This window comes from Artemia sp. Qi Xiang Cuo, chromosome 7 (assembly GCF_049724085.1).
Source record: "Artemia sp. Qi Xiang Cuo chromosome 7, ASM4972408v1, whole genome shotgun sequence".
Taxonomy (NCBI): Eukaryota; Metazoa; Arthropoda; class Branchiopoda; order Anostraca; family Artemiidae; genus Artemia; species Artemia sp. Qi Xiang Cuo.
In genome coordinates, this window is record NC_142800.1 from 65,525,890 (window position 1) to 65,547,477 (window position 21,588).

Below are 21,588 nucleotides of genomic sequence, written 5' to 3' on the forward strand. Positions count from 1 at the left end.
AGATTTCTCCAGGTACTCATTTAGAGCTGGGTCGACTCTGGCTAAGCTTACAGAGTCACACCACTGTCCCACGTCCCAAACCCAAATAACTGGCCACGCCAGGGATCGAACCCGTGCCCCTTGGACAAAGAATTCTCAACCCAGCGCACGTCCTGGGAATGAAAAAAAAGGGAAAGAAAACAAATAAATGGAAGCTTTGTTTTTTCGTTTTATTCAGTGGCTGAAAATTATCCTCGTTCAGATTTGTCTTCTTTAAATATTGTTTTTGGTTCCTCGTTTTTATCATGCATCATTTTCTTTTAATTTCTCTGACAGCGAGTAAAAAGGGAGGCGGTTTTCCTTCCGGAATATTTGCTTTGTTTGTCCAGTATTTTCGTTGCTCTTAAAAAAACCTTCTCGATCTTCATTTCTTCGAATTCGTTTTTGATTTGTAAAAATGTATCCTTTCGGTATTTATTCATCTTTAGGTACAGCGACCTCAACGCATTTTATCTTCGTTACTCAAAGGACAGCCCAGACCTTAATTTAAGAGAGAATATGTCAAAAACACAGTGACGTATTCAAGCGCATGACTAGATATTTTCATAACTCATATTGGAAACGAGGTGTCTAATTAAAACAGAAACGTCACAAATCGAACGCAGATACAAGTAAGTTATGCACTTACGAAATAATATCAAAGATGAGAAGATCAAACCATTGGAATCGCCAATAGACCAATAGATAGTTCAAAGGCCACTAATTTCCTCAGGAATTTACCGAGGGATTACTCACTATCTCCCACTTCAGAAAGCTACTCATTAATCATTATCCCTGGATATTCCCTCGAAATCTACTGAGGGATTACTTACTATCCCCCACGTCAATTAGCTACTCATTACTCGCTATCCCTGGATATTCCCTCGGAAATACTCACTATTCCCCACTTCAGAAAGCTACTTATTCCACCCGGCGTGACAAACCAACGTCGAGCAGTGCCTTTTCACGACAACCATGGTGCATTTTGGGGTAAGCCACGTACTGCACGCGATTTTTAAAAGTGTTTAAACCATGAAAATTAACAAGAATTAATCGAAACATATTTTTTCCTGAACAAGATATAATTTAAAAGCAGATTTATTTTTCTTTCCATCCTTTCTTAAAAGGATACAGTTGCCAGATAAATGTGCGGTCAAATAATTATATAAGCTAGTGAAATAATGGTATCCATACACGTCAACTCACAGGTTAGTCCCTAAATAAACAACCACACTTAACAAACTAAACAAGCCGACTATCTTGACAACACAGAAACTAAACAGAAGCAATTCAACAAAGAGAAAATCAAAACACGGATAACCGAGTAGGTACACACTCTACTACCTCGTGCGTTCGGAGAAACCACTTGTATCTACCTTGCACTATTTTGGAAAGTGGCCAGCACTTTGTGGACACCTCAACGCAGGTTTTCTGGTGTTGAGATACCTGGATGGATTTGTTTCAGTCACCTCAACTTAATTTTTTTGGTACCAGCCTGCTTTGCTATTTAGTGCCGATATGGAACCTTCAGCTTGTAGAAAGGCAATGCTACCAGAATTTTTCTCCGATTTAAAAAGTATGTTCTAGATTCTATTTGTTATTTTTGAGGGGGAAGGAAAGGGTATGCAACTATTAACAATATTTTTTTCAATATAGTTCAATTATAAATTAAATCTTATCTAGTAGGATATAAGATCAGACAAAAAAGATAGTTCCAAGCTGGAGAAAAACCGTACCATTAATAACTTCTTGTCTTTGTTTTTCTTTGTGACTAAGTTTTCTTAAAATATCTGATTCAACCATTTTCGTCCAGTCAGGAGTTTCAGTATCAGCTTCAAGGTCACTATCATCTCCCCATGGAACAGCGCTAGAAGATGATTCGGATTGGACGGAATTCGATATTCTACTATCACTGGGTCCAGGACTTTCGAGGCTCCTGAAAAAAGAAAGAAAATAAGGGTTCAGAGAAGAAATTAAAGTGCAAAATGAAAAGTTGAAATAAGGAAAAGGCAGACCAACAATCAATATCACAATAATAAAATTATGGAATATTATAGCTAATTTGATAAGTCAAAGTGCTTCCATTAAATTAGCAAAGAGAAAAGGTAATTCACTTTTTCATACATAATTGTATTTAAAGACGTGTGACCTGTTACTTTAATTAATTTTAATTGTATTAACCTAAGTTATGCGTGATTTCTTTAAATGAAAGGGTCATTTACTTTTATAAAACCCATACAGTTTATTTGTGTAGTTGTGTAAACTGTCTACTGCACAGTTTACCATCTACTACACAGTTTATTTGTGCAGTTAAACAGGCCTAACTGTATTATGTCACCTAACTGCATTTTGTTTAAAGCTTTTGCTAAACAACTTTTATCGTTTTTCAAATGTGTTTCTTTCCTTTTTCTACTTTTTCCTTTTGATGCATGGTGTTTTTTCAACTCGAAATGTTTTTTTCTTGTAGGTTTTAGCTGTATAGTCTAGTTTTTTTCTGCTGGTTAGACTTCTGGACGTTATGCCGAAATATATGGGCTTTAATGGTGTATTCAATGTCTTAATTACAAGTTTTTCCGTTATTTATACATCCTTATTTTGTTTTTCAATAATGTGCGTCCAATTGAAAATTTTTGCAGAAAAAACGTTAAAAAAAAGTTAAAAAAGTTTAAAAAAAGTAAATAAAAAATAGCTTCTGCAAATCAAGATTTCGAAAAAGCTCAGCTAACATTGTTTGTTTCCAAACTAACGAAGAAGTCCAACTTTCCGAAAAAAACGACTCACATAGCTTACTACAGTTTGGTTTGAACAAATAAATATATCAAAATGAGAACTACAATAAACCAATAAGTAAACCTAATTTTTCAATAGATAAGTAAATAAAAATTAGGGAGTATTTATTCTGTCTGCACGTCCCTGAAGAGACTCGTATCCATATATCAAAGTACCACCGGTTAATACAAATACAGACCACATGAGTTTGCTCAAAGGGACACAAAATTGAGAAATTTTATAGCGAGTCACACTAGAAAAAATAAAGAGATGAAGAAAAGACAAAAATCAATTCAGTAGACAGACAGCGACACAAAACGATCAACTCAAGAAAAGGAGGACTAAAGAGAAGAAGGTCAAATTATGGAAGCAACCTTCCATAAATTGACCATTAAAATGATATTAGGGATGAGGCTAATGGGTGTGTGGCATTCCAGACAGTCGTATCATTATTTCATAAAAGGTCGTCTTATTCAAATAAAAAAGAAGCTTTACATACTGGTGAGAACTAAGAACTTTCTTTCAATTTGGAGAATGTATGGCAATATTAAGTATAGAAACCAAATGAGATAACACAAAGGAAGACGAATCTAGAATTTAAACATAAAAATACTGGCAAATACACACAGAAGCAAAAAGAAAACTCCGTAATTGAGGAATGAATTATTTAAAGGAGAGAACAGCGACGACAAAAGAAGTATATTAATGGTCATAAATGATTTTATTATAAAGAGATTCTAAATTATAATAAAAAAAACTAACCTTGTCGACAAACTGGAATTAGATGAGCTTCCCGAATGGGCGAATACAACTGGACTGGCCATCTCTTCACTAAAACAAAAATAAAGATATAAAGTAAACTATTTTTATATAAGTAACCAAAAAGAGTATAATAAAATATTTTCACACAAAAGAATTCTTGTTTAAAATTTTTAAATACTCGTACTAGGCTTACTTAGCAAACCAATTTTAACAACATTTCCCACCTTCCAGTGCCAAAGTTTTTATCTTTGTAGCTAGCATTGTTCTAAAAACAAGACTTCCTAAACATAAGATGTACACTTATGGATTTTTTGTTTTATAAAATGTAATAAACCGCGCATATCAGATATTCAAAAGTCAAAGCAGTAGAATCCAGTCTTTGATTATTATCTTTTCACAGTTTTCGCCCCAAAGCAGTTGAATTGCTCTTAAATTTATATTTACTAAAGCGTTTACATTAAAATATTCAAACCTAAAAATATTTACTCAAAAGTTATATTTAATTATATATCAATTAAATTTATGGTGGATCTCTTTGCTTAGGTAATAGGAAGATTAGATATTACTGGTGAAGTAGCAAAAATTTTCTTAACCTCTTAACTTTCTGAAATTTTTAAAGAAATTTCTTAAAAATAAAAACGAACAATCAAATGATGAAGACATTGCAATTTCAAAAATATATATGTATATATATTTTTTTTTTAATAGCAATGTACCAGAATGCACTAAAGCCTATTACCCACAGACAACACAGACGCGAAAAAAGAATTTTGAATATTTTCTACACAAACATTATCAATGTGTCTTCCTTCTCGATTTTACCCTCGTTTTGTTCTATTGAATTGATGAATTGCTATCTGAAACATCCATAGAACCATTCATAATCTATAATGGAGCTACTTTCAAGCTTATAGTAAAAATACGCTATTTAAAAAAAATATGTATATACAATTTTGACGTAATGACGATAAGCTACCTTTTAGAATAGCTCAGAAAATATTCCTTAGAAACTCAGTGCTTATAAAACCGAATTTAGACAAGCACTTTTGAAACAAATAGCCTACACATAACTGCCTCATAAAATTTTATCCACTATTTGATTTTCTAAAGAAAACAGATAAAGCACGCGAATATTCCTTATCACATCATTAGTTGATTAAGAATTTACAAAGAAAAAAAAACGCAAAATGACAAACTTAAAAAATTGCCTTTTAAGTAAACTGTTGATGATTGTACCGCTTCTTGGAAACTGTAACTAAAACAAAATAGAACAAAAGGAAAAGAAAGGAAAAATAATGCAATGCACGATAAAAACACATGCTATCTATCCAAGGCCGTATCCAGGGGGGGGGGGGTTACGGGTTTGAAGTTCCCCCCAAATTTGGCTCGACTCTAAAAACGTAACAAAATACATATAAACAAATGTTTGATGCGTTTTTTTGGTACTTGTGTATTATATGGGCCTTTCTAAAAAGTTAAGTTTGGTTAATGTTAATGAAATAAAATGAAATAGGATGAATATATAATAGTTTATAAACAAATTTGGGCTATATATTTGCCCATTAGGGGGGGGGGGGGTAAAGTAGTGTATATATTAAATATGTAACCTAACCTAACTTAGGTACCTTTCCCCCCCCCCCCAAACCCCAAAAAACAAGTTTATATTTCGTAACGCAATGAAAACCACGCTATGCATTACATTACTCTATAGCGGTCTCTTGAATTAACCAGTCAAAAACGGGTTTTTCATTACTAGTTTCCTTGTAAAGGCCCATATAGTGTCCAAGTACCGTTTTTTTTTAGTTTTTATTGGAAACACCCGCCCAAACAAAAATCTCGAATGCGTCCTTGTGTCTATCATAAGCTTATGTTTCACAAGAAGTTTAAGGGGGGCTCAAAGACACACGTCTTCCTTCAATAGTTACCCATGCTTTCTTAAACATATACATAATTTAATCCGAATAACATCTGTTTGAATGACAAAACAGAAAGAAAAAGACCTACATAGTTCCACAGAAATTGGGAACAAAACACCAGAAAATAAAGGGGACAAGGGGGATTGAAGAAAATAATAGCGTGACTTAATTTAGGCTGCAATCCAGGTTTGACAAAATGTTAGTAACAAGCATTTTAAATGAGGCAAATCTGCATCATTATTATCATCGGTATGACCACAAAATTACAACTTATAAAGATTAAGCTCTTTTAAGCCTAGGAAGACGTTAGTTACTTCACAGCCGTTCCCGGTGGATGTTAAATTTAAGTAACTTTTGTAGTTAATGTGTAGTTACTACGGTTTACAACTAAGACACATTACAACGAGATGTAGACTTACAACACCAATTATTTTTCTAACAAAGCCCACTGATTCAACTACCTAAATGTTCAAGAGGAAATCTGACGACCTATAATTGGATAAGAAATAACAACGAACGTGCAGTTCACTTTAAACAGAATCTATAAAGCAAAAATGGTTGCCAAAACTCTCATATTTTAAGTTTTTGGGTAATAAGGTTCCTGTTTTAATGAATTTAAGAGTGCTTCCGTGTTTTTGAAAATGATAAAAGAGCTATTCAACCTACGCGCTGAAAGGAATTTATTATATTTAAAACGGTGCACTTCTCAGGAACTAATCGTCTTCTTCAAATTGAAGAATTGAAATTGAATACATTTCTTCGTCAAATTGAAGAGGAAATGTATTTACCACTGTTGTCAAGAGGCGCTCCTTTTTCAATAAACAATTACTTTGAAGGATTTCTTCCATTTTAGATGACGCTTGAATTAAAAAAAGAAGCGTTATTTTGTCAATAAGTATCAAAGAAATCAGAAAAATGAAGAGACAAAAAAAAAAAAAAACTTCCATCGCCAAATTCAAAAAAGTATTTTTTTTTTTTTTTTTTTTTTTTATGGTGCTTCTCGGAGAACTGAAAAATCTAAGACTAACAGTGAAGCGTAGGATGGTTTTGCCTTAGACATTTGTACTTGAAAGTTAGGTTTATTATTCAATGCAGTTGCATATAAAAGCTCTTTTCTCATATTTTTATTTTATTCTTTTGAATATTCGGTAAATCTTTTTGAAGAGAAAAGGAAATCTTTTCCATTTCCTCTTATCGTAACGGGTCAATGAATAATAATAACAAAACTCACTTGTGAAGCTGCCTGCCAAGACAACGTTCACCTTCATTACAAGTAAGCAAAGTTTTGGCATACAATATATGAAGTGTTTTATGTATGTACATATATGTATATATATATATATATATATATATATATATATATATATATATATATATATATATATATATATATATATATTTATATATTTATATATTTATATATTTATATATATATATATATATATATATATATATATATATATATATATATATATATATATATATATATATATATATATATATATATATATATATACTCTTTTGAGTTATTTTGTTTGTATTGTATGGACGTTTTTTCAACACAGGCTAGCAATTAATAAAAAAGAATTCTCACGTATGTAACGAAGTTAGATAATCGAAGTTATCTATATATTTAAACAAAGTTAGACTAAAGCGTTAGAAAAAGATTGAGCCTATTTTAATGGTGATGCTTGTATTTTCTTGACATTGAGAAACAGCTCTAAGCAGTGCTTCCAAAATCACCGAATTTTCAGAAGTTTCACAAAAAGAGAATTTGGTTCTCCAAATTTGAGGGAGATAATTTTTCCCTAGATATGTTTGCCCCTCTCCTCTCCTATATTTGAAAATACCGTTTATTTGATGTTTTCATTGAAAATATCTTTTTTCATATTTTCATAATAAAGAAAAAGAAGCAAAATTACCCTTCCTACATTCAGAGAAATACACTTTGCCCCTCCCCCAACATTTCATGAATTGACATTACTATCGCTCAAACATTCCTCAATACACGAAAATTGATACAAAATACAAGCCGTTAATTTTCATCAGGATTAATTATCGGGAAGATTCCGGAGTACTCAATTTTTTATTCAAGAAGTTCGGCAAAACACCTAAAATTCGAGGATAGGGGAAGTAACAGCTTAAAGTGACTCTTGGCAAAATAGAGGTTTGGTCAAATGAGAGCGATTTTTTAACAAGGCGTTTAAAAAGCTACTTAGCCTATGCTCTGGATATGCCATGTACACCGGTGTGTACATAGACATACACACTCGTGTATGACTATACACGAGTGTGTGTGTCTATACAACCCCAAGCCATCTATCAACACCGGGACAGTTCCATGTTTAGGTGATTTTTTCATCTTTTTTTTTACAAATAACGTCTCCCACTCATTTTCTGGGGATGTATGAACGGGTTAAGGGTTTTGAGAAAGGACATTTTTTGAGTGGATGAGGGGGATGAGACTTCCGGATATTTGGGCAAAAAGATGAACCTTTTAAAGATTCGATCACCACAATAATAATATCTTCACCGTTGAGATAGTGAAAAAGCAAACCAAACGCAATAATTCACGCATCACTTTCATTCCCAAGATATTTCTTTTGAAGATTCATCGGATTACTCTCTCATTTTGAAATTTTACATCGAAAAAGATCGTTTAAAATAGAATTTTTAATATTTTTTATCTTCTTTATTTTCACCCAAACCCTAAAATACTAAACGATAAAAACCAGTGTTAAATCAGTCAAACTGGATTTTCCAAAAGAAACGAGTCTATTCATCTAGTACTGGGGAGACATTCTTTAATTGCGTCAAGAATATCAGTTTGCGCCATACATTGAATTGACAGTTTCATGGAAATGAAGTCCAGAAACTGTCATTTCTTTTTAATCAGACAGGTGGCCAGGCGAGGATTGGCTTGTTTTTCTCTTAGGTATTGGAGCCAGGAAGAGAAATACTGAGAACTGACACTGCGTTGCCCAAAACAAAACCATATCAATTCCCCTCTAGATTGTTTCCCTTAGCACTCCTTTTCAGATTTACGCCCGAGCCACGATGTGGTCAAAATTGTAGATAAACACAAATTTCGGATGTCATGAGAGTCAGTAAAACATGCCACGAATATATTATGAAGTTTGGCAACATTCAACAAATTTATTTTTATGATTGACCAATCAGATGAAAACTTAATATAAATTTTTTTAAATTACAAAATATGAAAGCTCGGAACAGCAGTTTTCCTATCCGTATGACGAATCTAACAAAAAATACAAAACTTACTGTAGGTACCAGTGGTGTCAATTCACAAAAATTTAGAATGGGGTAATGGGGGGGGGGGACAAAATATATTTTAAAATCTAGGGGGGGGAGAGAATTTTTCATTTTCTCAACTTTTTTTGGAACTTGTTAATTATTCAGAACACACTCAAGAATTTTGATCCGTAGATCTGTAAAAACCGGTTTCATATTTCATTGGTGTGTTCACTTATTGGGTGACAGAATGCATTGGACTTATATAATTTGGGCTTTATAATTGCATATTAGGGGTTTGGGGTAAACTATTTGGGCAGCATGAAGTTAGAAAACCTTTCTTACTTCATAATATGCAGAATAATTGTAGCTAACACATTTTGCATACACACCCCCTATACTTCCCCCCACCCCTCTTAATGTGCAAATATATAGTCCAAATTATATAAGTCCAATGCATTTTGTCACCCGTCACTTGTGGCTATGAAACGGTTTTCTCATATCTTACAGTCAGATCAAAGTTTTTGAGTGTGTTCTGAATAATTAACAAGTAGGCCTACACTTTTTTTATGCAAAAAGGCACTTTTCCATAAAAAAGAAAAAACAAAAAGGTATTTTTCAAAATATAGGGGAGGGAGAGAAAAATAGGGGGAAACAAGCCACGTACCTTCCTCTCCCATATTAACACCACTGCTTGTAGACAAGATTTTAGAACATGTCTATTGTGTTCTCAAATATGGGGTTCTCAAACAAAGTTCTTGCTATTTAAATTTTCTTCCTATGTACAGGGTGGCGAGTGTGGTCCAATGTCACTATTTTTGACCATTGCGCTTGCGCACTGTGAAGATTTTAAAAACTGTACCAAACATCCCAAATTGGAACCAACGATTTTTTTCTGGTAGACAAACATATTTTTCTCCGTTTTCTCTTTAAGTTCTTTACAGTTTTTCAATAAGATTCTAGGTTTCAGTTATAATTAAAGCTTGACTTTTCATAGTTTAATTTAAAAAACATTTTCCACAAAAAAAGTTTTTCAAAGAAAAGTAAAGAGCTCCACTAAGCCCAAAATGAGCAGAAATAAAGTCAAATAACCTTACAAGCGTGAAATTACCACAAATCCCCATCAATAAAAAAATGAAACTCAAAACGAACCGAAATTGCAATAAATAAATGAGTCAAACTCAAAACGAGCAAAAATTAACATGAGTAAGGGTGATAAACCCCGTGCCTTTTCAAGACCAGAACATAATTTGCACTTTACTGAGAACAAAATACATAAAATACGAAAATAAAAAAAAACGAAGACCGTGGATTGTCAGTTTAATGAAAGGGGTCTTTCTAGTTGATATTCAGTTATTCCAACATGTATTTGCAGATTCTAGAGATTCTAGATTCTTCCAAAATATGTTATTTATGGGAAAAAATATTTTTACTTGTTCGCAAAAAGGAGAAAAAACAATTTTCTTTTTTTAATTTTCACCGAAAAAATAGCACATCTATAACCTTTCTCCCAATACTTCTCTCTCTCTCTCTCTCTCTCTCTCTCTCTCTCTCTCTCTCTCTCTCTCTCTCTCTCATATATATATATATATATATATATATATATATATATATATATATATATATATATATATATATATATATATATATATATATATATATATATATATATATATATATATATATATATATATATATATAATGAATGTCCTAACACCAAATAATTACAAAAATCAGTATTAAATTAATAAATACAATATATTCATGATTTCGACAAGATACAAACTTACTTCTAAAAATTTCTAAGACAATCCCTGAATTTTTCTACAATTTTCAGTTTTGACAAATACACAGGGTTTATCTCAGTCAACAAGAATTAACCACGCCCGGGTGGTCAGGACCTCAAGCATTAAATTAATCCTCACACACATCCAACTAAGGAACGCAGATCCTAAACGAAAAGCAGAAGTAAAAGAAAATATGAACTAATTTTAATTTATTAGTAGAACAATCACGCATCATGAATGAATGCTGTGTAATTACTGAATATCATTTTGACAATAAGGCCAGTCTTAAATCAGTACGTCAGAAAAGTAGATAGCTCCACTGAGGCACTCATTAGATGTAGAAGATGTAGGCCTATGGTTTGGCTTAAGGGGAAAGGGAGTATATCCTTGGGCCTTCACACGAAACTTCAGGATTTTAGGGATTGTCTTCATATATTTCTTGCACATTCTGTGCGATTAGCCTGTTTGTTTTTAGAGGAGAGCACACAGGTTTAAGCCCCCGCCCTGCCCTTAGTACTTGATTTCTGGGGATGAGTCTTCAAACAGAGACAGTCCTAGTTTTCCTTCAAGGGACGGGCAAGAGACAACATTCTCTTTACTCAACACTACATATATTTCTTTTTTTCCGCCCGTATTAAAAAAAAATCTGTACTGGTGCATTATGTGGGCACTGCTATATACTAACGAGAGACGAAACCCGCCAAACGGGATATTTGCAAGAGACCGCTATAGAGAAATGCAATGCAAAGCGTGGTTTTCATTGCGTTTACGATATTTAAACTGGTGTTTTTTGGGTTTTAGGGGGGGGGTACCTAGGTTAGGTTAGGTTAAGTATTTAATATATGCTATGCTTTACCAGCACCCCCCCCACCCCGAATGTGCAAATATATAACCCAAATTTGTTTCTAAACTATTACATTTCCATTCTATTTGGTTTTATTTCATTGGCATTAACCAAACTTGACTCCATTTCCATTCTATTTGGTTTTATTTCATTAGCATTAGCATTAGAGACGAAACCCGCCAAACGGGTTACTTGCAAGAGACCACTATAGAAAAATGGAATGCAAAGCGTGGTTTTCATTGCGTTTACGATATTTAAACTGTTGTTTTTTGGGTTTTAGGGGAGGGGTACCTAGGTTAGGTACCAAACTTGACTTCTTTAGCAGTGCCCACATAATGCACCAGTACCAAAATCTCTTATGTGATGGAAGCGTATTTTGTAAATTGTTAAGCTTTAAGAATGGCTTGGTACTACTGTCCCTCTCCCCAAAAGGCATCCCTTGCATTTGGGCTCAGGAGGACAGAATAGTGTCGAAGCTTAAAATTCTCATTATTATTTATTAAATAAGATACCTGATTGGATCTGAACAGAATCTCTTTGAATCCAACCCTTCTGACGATAAGTCAGATAAGGGGGGAGAACTTGCAAACTTCATCGACGTGATCCGCATTAAACTGGCCATATTCTTGACACAACACACCTTCGACTTTTACAGCTCTTATAACCAGGCCGTAAATGTCATCAGTTATAAACACTGGAGAAAGAGTTACACTAAAATGTCTCCCAGCTCCAGAGAGAACCAATTTGTTGTTAAGGATTATCGATCTATGAACACAGGTGATGTAATTCCTTTAAGAAAGAAATGGACAATGCTCTTGCGTGATTTTTATTTAGAACTTTGAACTTGACTTCAATAGTTCGTTTACAATATAAACTTGTACTTACTGAAGTACAAGTACTATAAACTTGTACTTAATGTTTTAAACTATCATCCAACAAAATCGACAAGACACATGTCGAAACTGAAGTCACCGAACTGAAACTGAACACTTAAATAATGGTCCGATATTTCGTACAGATCCTTAAATTTAAAGATTGATCCCTTTCTCAACACAACACAACAAACGAGGCGATAAATGTGTAGTTCATTTGCAGCAGAACCTCTGCAAGTGACTAGAACAATCTCGGGAAAAACCTTGGAAATAACTGTTCCATGCATCTGAGGTAAAACACTTTTAATAGGGCGAAAGGCCAGAAAATTTGTACTACAACGCATTCTATCGACCATAACTCGAAGATGCAAATATTGCTATTTCGGGATGCAAAGAGAAATGTCAGAAGAGATTGCGATAAGAGGGCGTAAGGGAAATAATTCATATTTAATTAAATGCTCAGGGATAGAAATGACGTTAGGATATTAGTAGCTGCAAGAATATAATTCGTATGAAATCGTGCATACTGAAACAAGCATTTGAAAAAAGATGTATTCATCTATGAAACATAGTATTCAAAAAACGAGGAGGCTTCGGAGTCAATTTATATCGATTCCGATCCGATTTATATATTCAATACAGTTGTAAAAACGAGGAGGCTTCGGAGTCTATTTATATCGACTCCGTTCCGATTTATATATTCAATCCAGTTTTATCACTAACAACAATTTTTGATTTTCTGTGGCAAGGTAAACTCATACTTCTATAATCAATAGCAAGCAAATGGCAGGAGAAAAGGGAGGTAGACATAATATCAAAACAAATTATGTGTCTAAGGACTGGGCAAAGGATAAACCCATTCACTGAACATAAAATAAAACTTGACTGAAAAAAAAGAAAATTCAATTCTTCATAAAAATGGCAATCTTACTCTATGATTAAATAAAAAAAAAAACAAGTTTTTTTAACTGAAAGTAAGGAACGACGTTAAAACTTAAAACGAACAGAAATTATTCCATACATGAAAGGGACTGTCCCCTCCTCAACGCCTCGCTCTTTACGCTAAAGTTTTTATTGTTTAAAAAAAATAAGACTTGTGAGAAAAGTCAAACTTTAGCGTGAAGAGCGACTTTTAGTGTAAAAAAGTGACTTTTATTTGGTTAAATGGCTTTCTCGAAACTTGTTTAATTTTATTTACGAACGTTTTTATTAGTAATAAATATACGTAACTTACGAATTAACTTACGTAACGAACTTCTATATTCATATATTTTTAATACGTATATCAAGGGGTTGGCCTACTAGTCAATTCCTCACTCTTTAAGCAATACATAGAATTTTGTTCCAATTCTTTAAAAATGACCCTTTAATCACAAAGGCCGTTATCTAGAATAAATAGCTCTTATGAAAGTACTAAAAAATATTTGGCTTAAAGAGCGAGGTACTGACTAGGGGGTGAACCCAATCATACACGTAATATTTTCTGTTCGTTTTAAGTTTTGATGTTACTCCTTATTTTCAGTTGGAAAACTTGTTTTTTTTTATATTTAATTTCTGATCTTTTTTTAAATAATGCTGGGAAATCCGGCGCCACCTACATAGCAATGTCCCTTCCCCTATGAAAACTTCCTTCATAGAAAGATCCTCCCACATAACCCCCAGCCCACCCACCCCCCTACTACCAGAAAAAATCCCCCCTGAAAACGTCTGTATACTTCCTAATAACCAATACTATATGTTAACACTGGGCAAAGTTCATAGCTTTCAGCCCTCCCCCCCGGGACTTCGGGGGATTAAGTCATCGTAAAGGACATATTTATCATATTTTCAACTATGCTGAACAAAATGGCTATCTCAAAATTTTGATCAGGTGACTTTGGGAAAAAGTGAGCGTGTGAGGGGGCCTAGTTGCCCTCCATTTTTTTGGTCACTTAAAAAGGGCACTAGAACTTTTAATTTCCGTTCCAATGAGTCTTCCCACGATATTCTAGGACCACTGGGTCGATACGATCACCCCTGAAAAAAAAAAAAAAAAAAAAAAAAAAAAAATCCGCGATCTTTGTTTTGGCAAAAAATGGAAAATTCCACATTTTTTCAGATAGGTGCTTGAAACCTCTACAGTAGGGTTTCTCTGATACGCTGAATATGATGGTGTGATTTTCACCAGGGTTCTATAGCTTTTAGGGGGTCTTTCCCTCTTTTTTCGAAAATCAGCCAAATTTTCTCAGGCGCGTAATTTTGGATGGGTAGGACTAAACTCAATGATAGTTATATATTTGAAATCAGCATTGAAATCTGATTCTTTTGATGTATCTATTGGTATCAAAAACCCGTTTTCTAGAGTTTCGGTTACCATTGAGCCGGATCGCTCCTTACTTACAGTTCGTTACCACAAACTGTTTGAAATTGATCAGGATATAAATGATCGGAGCCAAAAATGACGTTGATTAAAGTCTTTAATCAAATAACGTATTTGTTTGATGCAGAAAAGACAACATGTGCATAAAAAACAACTTGGCGGATTATGAATTGGCGTGTGGCGTGAGGTAAAAACAGCACAGATGAGTCAGTTTTTTGGCTATATTTACCTCAACCATGGGTCCCAATTGGAGGAGGGGATAGAGTCACCCGTAGATTTTATTTCCCCTCTTAACATTCAAAAATAATTATTTTTTGTATCTTCAATCAAAAAGAAAATTCTTGCCCCCTCCCATCGAAATTTCGCCACTGACCTCAAAATAACAAAATCAGTTCAAAATCAAAATCAGGAGAAAGAAACAAATTTGTCCATTAAATACCCGTTCGATACCTAATATAAGGAGATTAGTTAAATTTATAATTATATTTTCTTACATATTTCTTGATTATATTTTCTTATAAATTGTTTACAAAATATACACCGATGAGATTTTACCATTGAAATTATTGAAAAACGATATTCAAGCTAGCTTACTATGGTTTTATGTATTTCTACGACCCACAACTTAATCTTATTCCGCTGGGTCTTATTTCGCTAGTTTTTACAACTATTTTGGTATAATAAGGAGAGCATATGATACAGCAGCATGCGATTTGAGTGGACAAAATAGAACAGAAGAGACAAAACAGAATATATACAGAGAATTGTACGCTGGCTAAGAACAATTGATTCTTAAAATGCATTTTTATTGAGCGCAGCATTCAAATAGAATAAGTTCACAAGTTCGTTTATTTTATGATCAATTTTATCTTTGACATCCGAAGCTTTTTCCAATCCCAACAAAGTTGCCAGAAGCGCATCCAGGATTTTTGTTCGGGGGGGGGGGGGGGGGGGTTACTAATTTTTTTAAGGGGGGGGGCTACACAAAAAAACCTCAAAAAACGCATACAAAATTTGTTTATGTCCATTTTTATTACGTTTTTACGAGTCAAAAAAACATTTCGGGGGAGGGGGGGGGAGTTAAATCGGGTAACCCCCCTGGATACGGCCTTGGAAGTTGCGCCATTGAGTTTTATTTTCACTTCTTGGCTGGACGCCAGTCATAGCCGTATCCAGAGAGAGAGAGAGAGAGAGAGAGAGCTACCCGGTTTGGACTCCCCACCCAAACTCTTTGTCCGACTCGTACAAATATAAAAAATATACATGTAAACAAATCTTTGTTGTGTTTTGTAAAGTTTTTTTTTGTAAACTTATGTTGATATGCGCAACATATTCATCTCAACGAGCTTGCATGTCTTAAGCGGTTCTAGGCCTTTACCCTCCGGAAAAATACCCCCCGCCCCCTGGAAAACCCCCCTCCCCCTGGAAAATAACCCCCGTGGAAAGTAAGGTTTTCCGAATTTGAGAAATTTATTTGAGTATTATTTTTTTTATTTCCGTAGGGGGAAGGAATTTTGGTACTTGTGTATTATACGTCACTCACTCAAGTTTACGATGTGCAAAATTCAAGAACCCACCAGTTTTGCGTTACTTTAGAAATAAATTTGGGCTATAGATTTGCACATTAGGGGGGGGGGGGTAAAGTAGAGCGGGTGTTCATAAAAAATATATTTGGTAAAAGTATTTTGCATACTAGATACATAGACGAATATGTGTATTTTAAAGCCAATATACGGCCATGAACTTAGTAAAATAACATAAATGAAAGGCACAAATAACATAAACTTTGATCAGCTACCATCATAAACACTTAAATGAAACACTACATTAACCTAATAATAGTACTTAATACTTTGAAAACGGTCATTGGAAAAAAAAAACATTTAGCACTTGTAAAAAAAAAAAAACTTAACTGAAACATTACATTTACTTTAAACTGGGATTTATATTTTTTTATTTTTTTTTTACTTAAAAAAATTTCCAGATACCTCGATATTCTTCTGTAATTTTGTAGTGTCCATACCTAGAGAGAATTGTTTTCTGACTTCAAACAGTCCAAATACTTCACCACCACACCCTCCCCCTTATGTGCAAATATATAGCCCAAATTATATATTTCTCATCTATTCTGTCACTTGTCATGTCTCATGCTAAGATGAAAGAAACTACTAAAGAAACCGGTTTGTTCTCGAGTTGTACACAGCGTAAACTTGAGTGAGTTGCCCATAATACACAAGTACCAAAACTCTTTCCCCTGCAGACATTAAAAAAATAAAACTCAAAGAAAATTCTAAAATTTGGAAACCCTTCTTTTCCACGGGGGGGGGGATATTTACCAGGGGAGTAAAGTATTTGTACAGTTTGAAGTCCGAAAATAATCGTATCTGGGTATATAGCCACTAAAAAATTACAGAAGAATAGCGAGGTATCTGGAAATTATCTGGAACTAACTAACAGTAAAATAAATATAAAAAAAAAAAAATTACAAAAAACAAACAAAAAAGTTATTTAATGTTTCATTTAAGTGTTTTTTTTTTCAATGTCCGTTTTCCAAGTATTAAGTAATATTATTAGGTTAATGTAGTGTCTCATTTAAGTGTTTATGATGATCGCTGATCAAAGTTTTTTTTTTTATTTGTGCCTTTCATTTATGTTATTCTACTATGTTCATGGCCGTATATTTGGTTTTCAAATACACTTCTCTATCTATCTATCTAATATGTAGAACACTTGTATCAAAGATATTTTGCATGCAGACCTGCGATACTTTACCCCCCCCCCCTAATATGCAAATCTATAGCCCAAATTTAATTCCAAAGTAACAAAGAAACTAATGAAAAAACTGGTGTGTTCTCGAATTTTACACAGCGTTAACTTGAGTGAGTGGCAAATAATACACAAATACCAAAATTCCTTCCCCCTACAGAAATAAAAAAAAAACTCAAATAAAATTCTCAAATTTGGAAAGCCTTATTTTCCAGGGGGGGGAGGGATTTTCCGCGGGGGCTATTTTTTTGGGTGGGGGGGATATTTTCCGCGGGGGTATTGTCCGGAGGGGTAATCGCTGGGGGGGGGGATTAACGCCGGCCACCGTCTTAAGCACTTTGAATGGTGATTAAGCAGCATCTTTTGAAAAATCAAAGCCTTTTTCCTGTCTAAGTTGATCCTAAGTAACAAATAAAAGCTTATAATGTCTTCTGAAACGCCCAACAAAAACACCTTTTGAGTAAAAGTTCAAAATGGTCAATTTCCAGAAAATTGTTTACTTTATCAATTTAATGTTAGGCTATTGAAAATCTTGGATCTTTCGTCGAGATAAAAAATACGTCCCAAAAAACTTACATTCTTTAAAAGTCTTTAAAAACTAAATTCAATTCAATTCAAACTTTTTATTAATGAAAGATCTTAAGCCGAACTGGCCAGCCATGACAAAAGCATAAACCAGATCATTTTGTAAAATTTGATGAAGCCTTGGCTATTTCTAATGATAAGGGGTACACCCAATGGGCCAGGGAAGCCATAGAAATTAAAAAACATATATTTGCTAACCTTTCCATAAATAGGGACACGGGTTATTTAAATATTGACCCAATTTATGATAACCTTCTAAAGAGTGAATCAATTGTCAATAAGGGAGTAAAGATTTTAAATAATCACCAGGGGACTATTTTACCTGTTAGACCAAAACGATTTGCTTCAGTAATAGCTAACAAAAGGATTATTTCGCAACTGAATAATTAAAGTAATTTACAGTTTTTTTATTTTTCCTCAGTTACTCTGGTGTCCTCACTGAAGTAACTCTATATTAGCATATTTTCCCTACGTGGATTAGTTTGCGTCGATTGTACATTTTTGGTTTTTTTTTTTTTTGGTGGTGGTTTTATTGGTTTTTAGTTTTATCTTGTTTTTTTTTTTTTGTATTTCGTTCTGAATACGCCTTGTTTGTATACAGGCGAAATATCCGCGTTGTTTTGTTTCTGTTGTTTTTCTTTTCTCTCCACTGGCCACAGTCTCGTTTGTTTTTTTTGTTTTTTAGAGATTTTTCTCTTTGTTGGTTTTTTAAACTTTTTATTTCCTCCGAATACGAAGAGTAAAAAAGAAATAAATAAAAATAATAACCGCTAATCAACAGGCCATAAAATTATTTTAAACTATATAACAACAAATACGCAAAGGCCTTAATTACCACAATTACCACACAAATTAACACTTCATTCAATAGATAATAAATTAACACTTCACAAAATTAACACTTCATTCAAAAATCAAATCAAATAAAATAAATTAAGCTTCGTGCGCAGCTCTATATAAATTATGAGAAAAAACATTTAATTTGGATAAAAAATTCTTTTGCTTTTTCTCCAAAACATCAACAGGGTTTTTTATTTTATATGCATTCTTTAAAAAAGTATTTGATTCAGATTTAGAAAAGCGGAAAAGGAACTTAGCAAAATTAAAAAATGTGGTTTTTACATGCGCAATATTACTAATTCTAAAAAACGGGAGAAGCGATGAAAAAACTAAAATTTGAGGCAAAGCGACTGTATTATATACCCGAGCCAGTTATTTCCGAGAAAGAAGATCGCGAAGACAAATTACTGCCCCGAAACTAGACGCTATTCTACTTTTAACTGCTTTAGAAATAGAAACACGGCATAGAGCTACAGTTGGTCCATAAGGCACACCAAGATATAAAAAAGATTCCAAAGGTTTTAAAATACTATCATAAATACGGACAGAAATTTCTGAATTAACGAGATCATTAGCCTTAGGACCAAGAATTAAAAACTGACACTTTTCAGGGCGAAAACGAAGTCCATGCTCACTAAAAACATTTGCTAAAAAATCTACATTTTGTTGAAGTGACTGAAGCGATCGACTCAAAAGGAGTAAATCATCTGCGTAAGCAATCCATGACAGAACATAACCTTTACCATAAATAAAAGTTAACTGAATTTGATAAAATAGCCCCAAAACAGTAATATTGAAAACCGAAGTAAAAATAATGCTTCCTTACCTTAACCCTTTACATAACTTAACATTTTAATCACTAAACCGATTATTCAACGCAATTCAAATACGAGAGTAGCCATACCACTTTTTCAAAGCCAAAACTACTGGTAGTGGGACATTATTCTTCAGAAGCGCAGTCATAGCCCAAGAATGAATAATTGAATCATACGCCGCCGCAAAATCTAACGCAAGTGTATAAACTCTATCCCATTGCTTACAAAAGGATATTATCCTTGAAAGGAGGGCATGAGCAACATCCATACTTAGACCCTTGCAGAGCCCAGTTTGATGCAGGCCTTGGTTACAAGGCTCCAGATACCTTAGTAAAACAAACTCAAAAACTTTGCTAAGCTGGCAAGAGGCACTAATCGGCCTGTAATCGGAACATCGATTCGTATTCCCTCCTTTTTTTGAAAGGGGTGAAGTGGTAGCACGAGAAAAGCTAGTTGGAAGAACTCCAGAAGAAAGAATAGTAGTAAAAAGTGTAGCGAGGAGAAGGATTGCTTTGGGGGATGCCCATTTTATATGGTTTGAATGTATACCATCATGATCAAAAGAATGCTTACTTTTTAGAGCTTTAATTGCTACCGTTACATCATCAACAGAAACAGATATTTTACTATTTGGGCGGGGCTTTGAAATTTCTTCCGATAATAAAGAGTCAGGCCGTGATTCAACTGCCGCATCACCGGATGAAAAAAACTTGATTATAATGAGTTATCCAATCCTCTAGTTTCAGAGAACTATTAGAATCTGGTGAACAATTATTATTACGACGTCTAGAACTAACCAAACTCCAAAGCTCATTCTTATCACTAGTAATCCTTGAACCAATTTCATCTTTTATAATTTCATTATGCAAACGCAACTCAGCCCGACAAACGCGTTTAGTTAATTTCATACCATCATAAAATGGTCCAGATCGCGGTTTTCCCGCGCAATTCCAAAGGTAACAAGCTTGAGATGCATTCTTTTGGCTTTGCTTTAAAATCGGGTTAAGGTTCCAACCTAAAACAGGAGATCCACGACGGAAAGAATCAGTTCTAAATGCTTTATTAGCCCCGACTTTTAAACAAAGAACAAATTCAAGGTAAAATAGATCAATATAAATTTGATCAACATCCTTAGAATAATTTAAAATTATTTTAGCTAAAAGTGCATCTGATTCTTCATGATATTTGCACATTTTTTCCCGATCCCAGATCATTTTATTTACAATTTGACTAGAACGATGGATAATTTTAAAAGATGGAATTTGAATATTTAAATGTAAAGAAAGGTAAAAATGGTCACTAATAGGCATATCCAACCCAACATGAACAGGCTGTGGTAATAACGCTGCATTTGAGACCAGCACATGGTCTAGATTAGAGCAAGAACCAGAATTATGGACATATGTAAAATCCACATCTTTTGAAACTATAGTAAAAACCAAAAACAAAGATAAAAGAGCGGAGGAGCGGACATCAGAGATAGCAATGTTGCAGTAAAAATCCCCGCAAATAAGCCAATGGAAATCTGATGTAACTTTCGCCACACATCGCGATAATTCTAAACATGCAAAATTGAAATCAAAAGCCGAATCAATAGTATGATAATTTGTTGGTAAATAGCACGAAAAAACAATAATCCCTGGGATTTGAAGAGCAACAAAATAACGATTAACGGGAATCCCTGAAACTGGTATATTATCTCGAATAAATATGCAAACACCTCCAGATGGGCGTCCACCTGTAGGTGTAGCTGGAGATATAAAACACTTAAACTGCTGCGACAGGCTCGAAAGAAGACTAGTAGGGTGGTCCAGAAGATGATGCTCTTGCAGACACAAAATATCCAGATCGCGCAGCATAGACTACAATACATGTTGTTTATCACCAAAACCATTCAGATTCAGAGATATAATCTTTGCACTAATCATTTTTTATTCTTTGCTTCTTTTTCGGTTAACTGTTTGCAGCGAAAGCTAAATCCAGTATGCTCATGAGATCCACAA

At 33.9% G+C, this 21,588-nt stretch overlaps 1 protein-coding gene across 5 annotated transcripts in view; it reads right to left on the reverse strand.

Annotated features, from left to right (window-relative positions):
• The window catches only part of RhoGEF2 (Rho guanine nucleotide exchange factor 2), a 358,602-nt gene that overhangs the window by 64,732 nt on the left and 272,282 nt on the right, over positions 1–21,588 (reverse strand). For all 5 annotated transcript variants that reach the window (XM_089092512.1, XM_089092511.1, XM_089092510.1 and 2 more), the window contains 2 exons: positions 3,550–3,618; positions 1,755–1,954 (listed from right to left, as the gene is read on the reverse strand). In XM_089092512.1, coding sequence (XP_088948638.1) covers positions 1,755–1,954; positions 3,550–3,618 — 269 coding nt within the window. The remainder of the gene's footprint in view (positions 1–1,754; positions 1,955–3,549; positions 3,619–21,588) is intronic.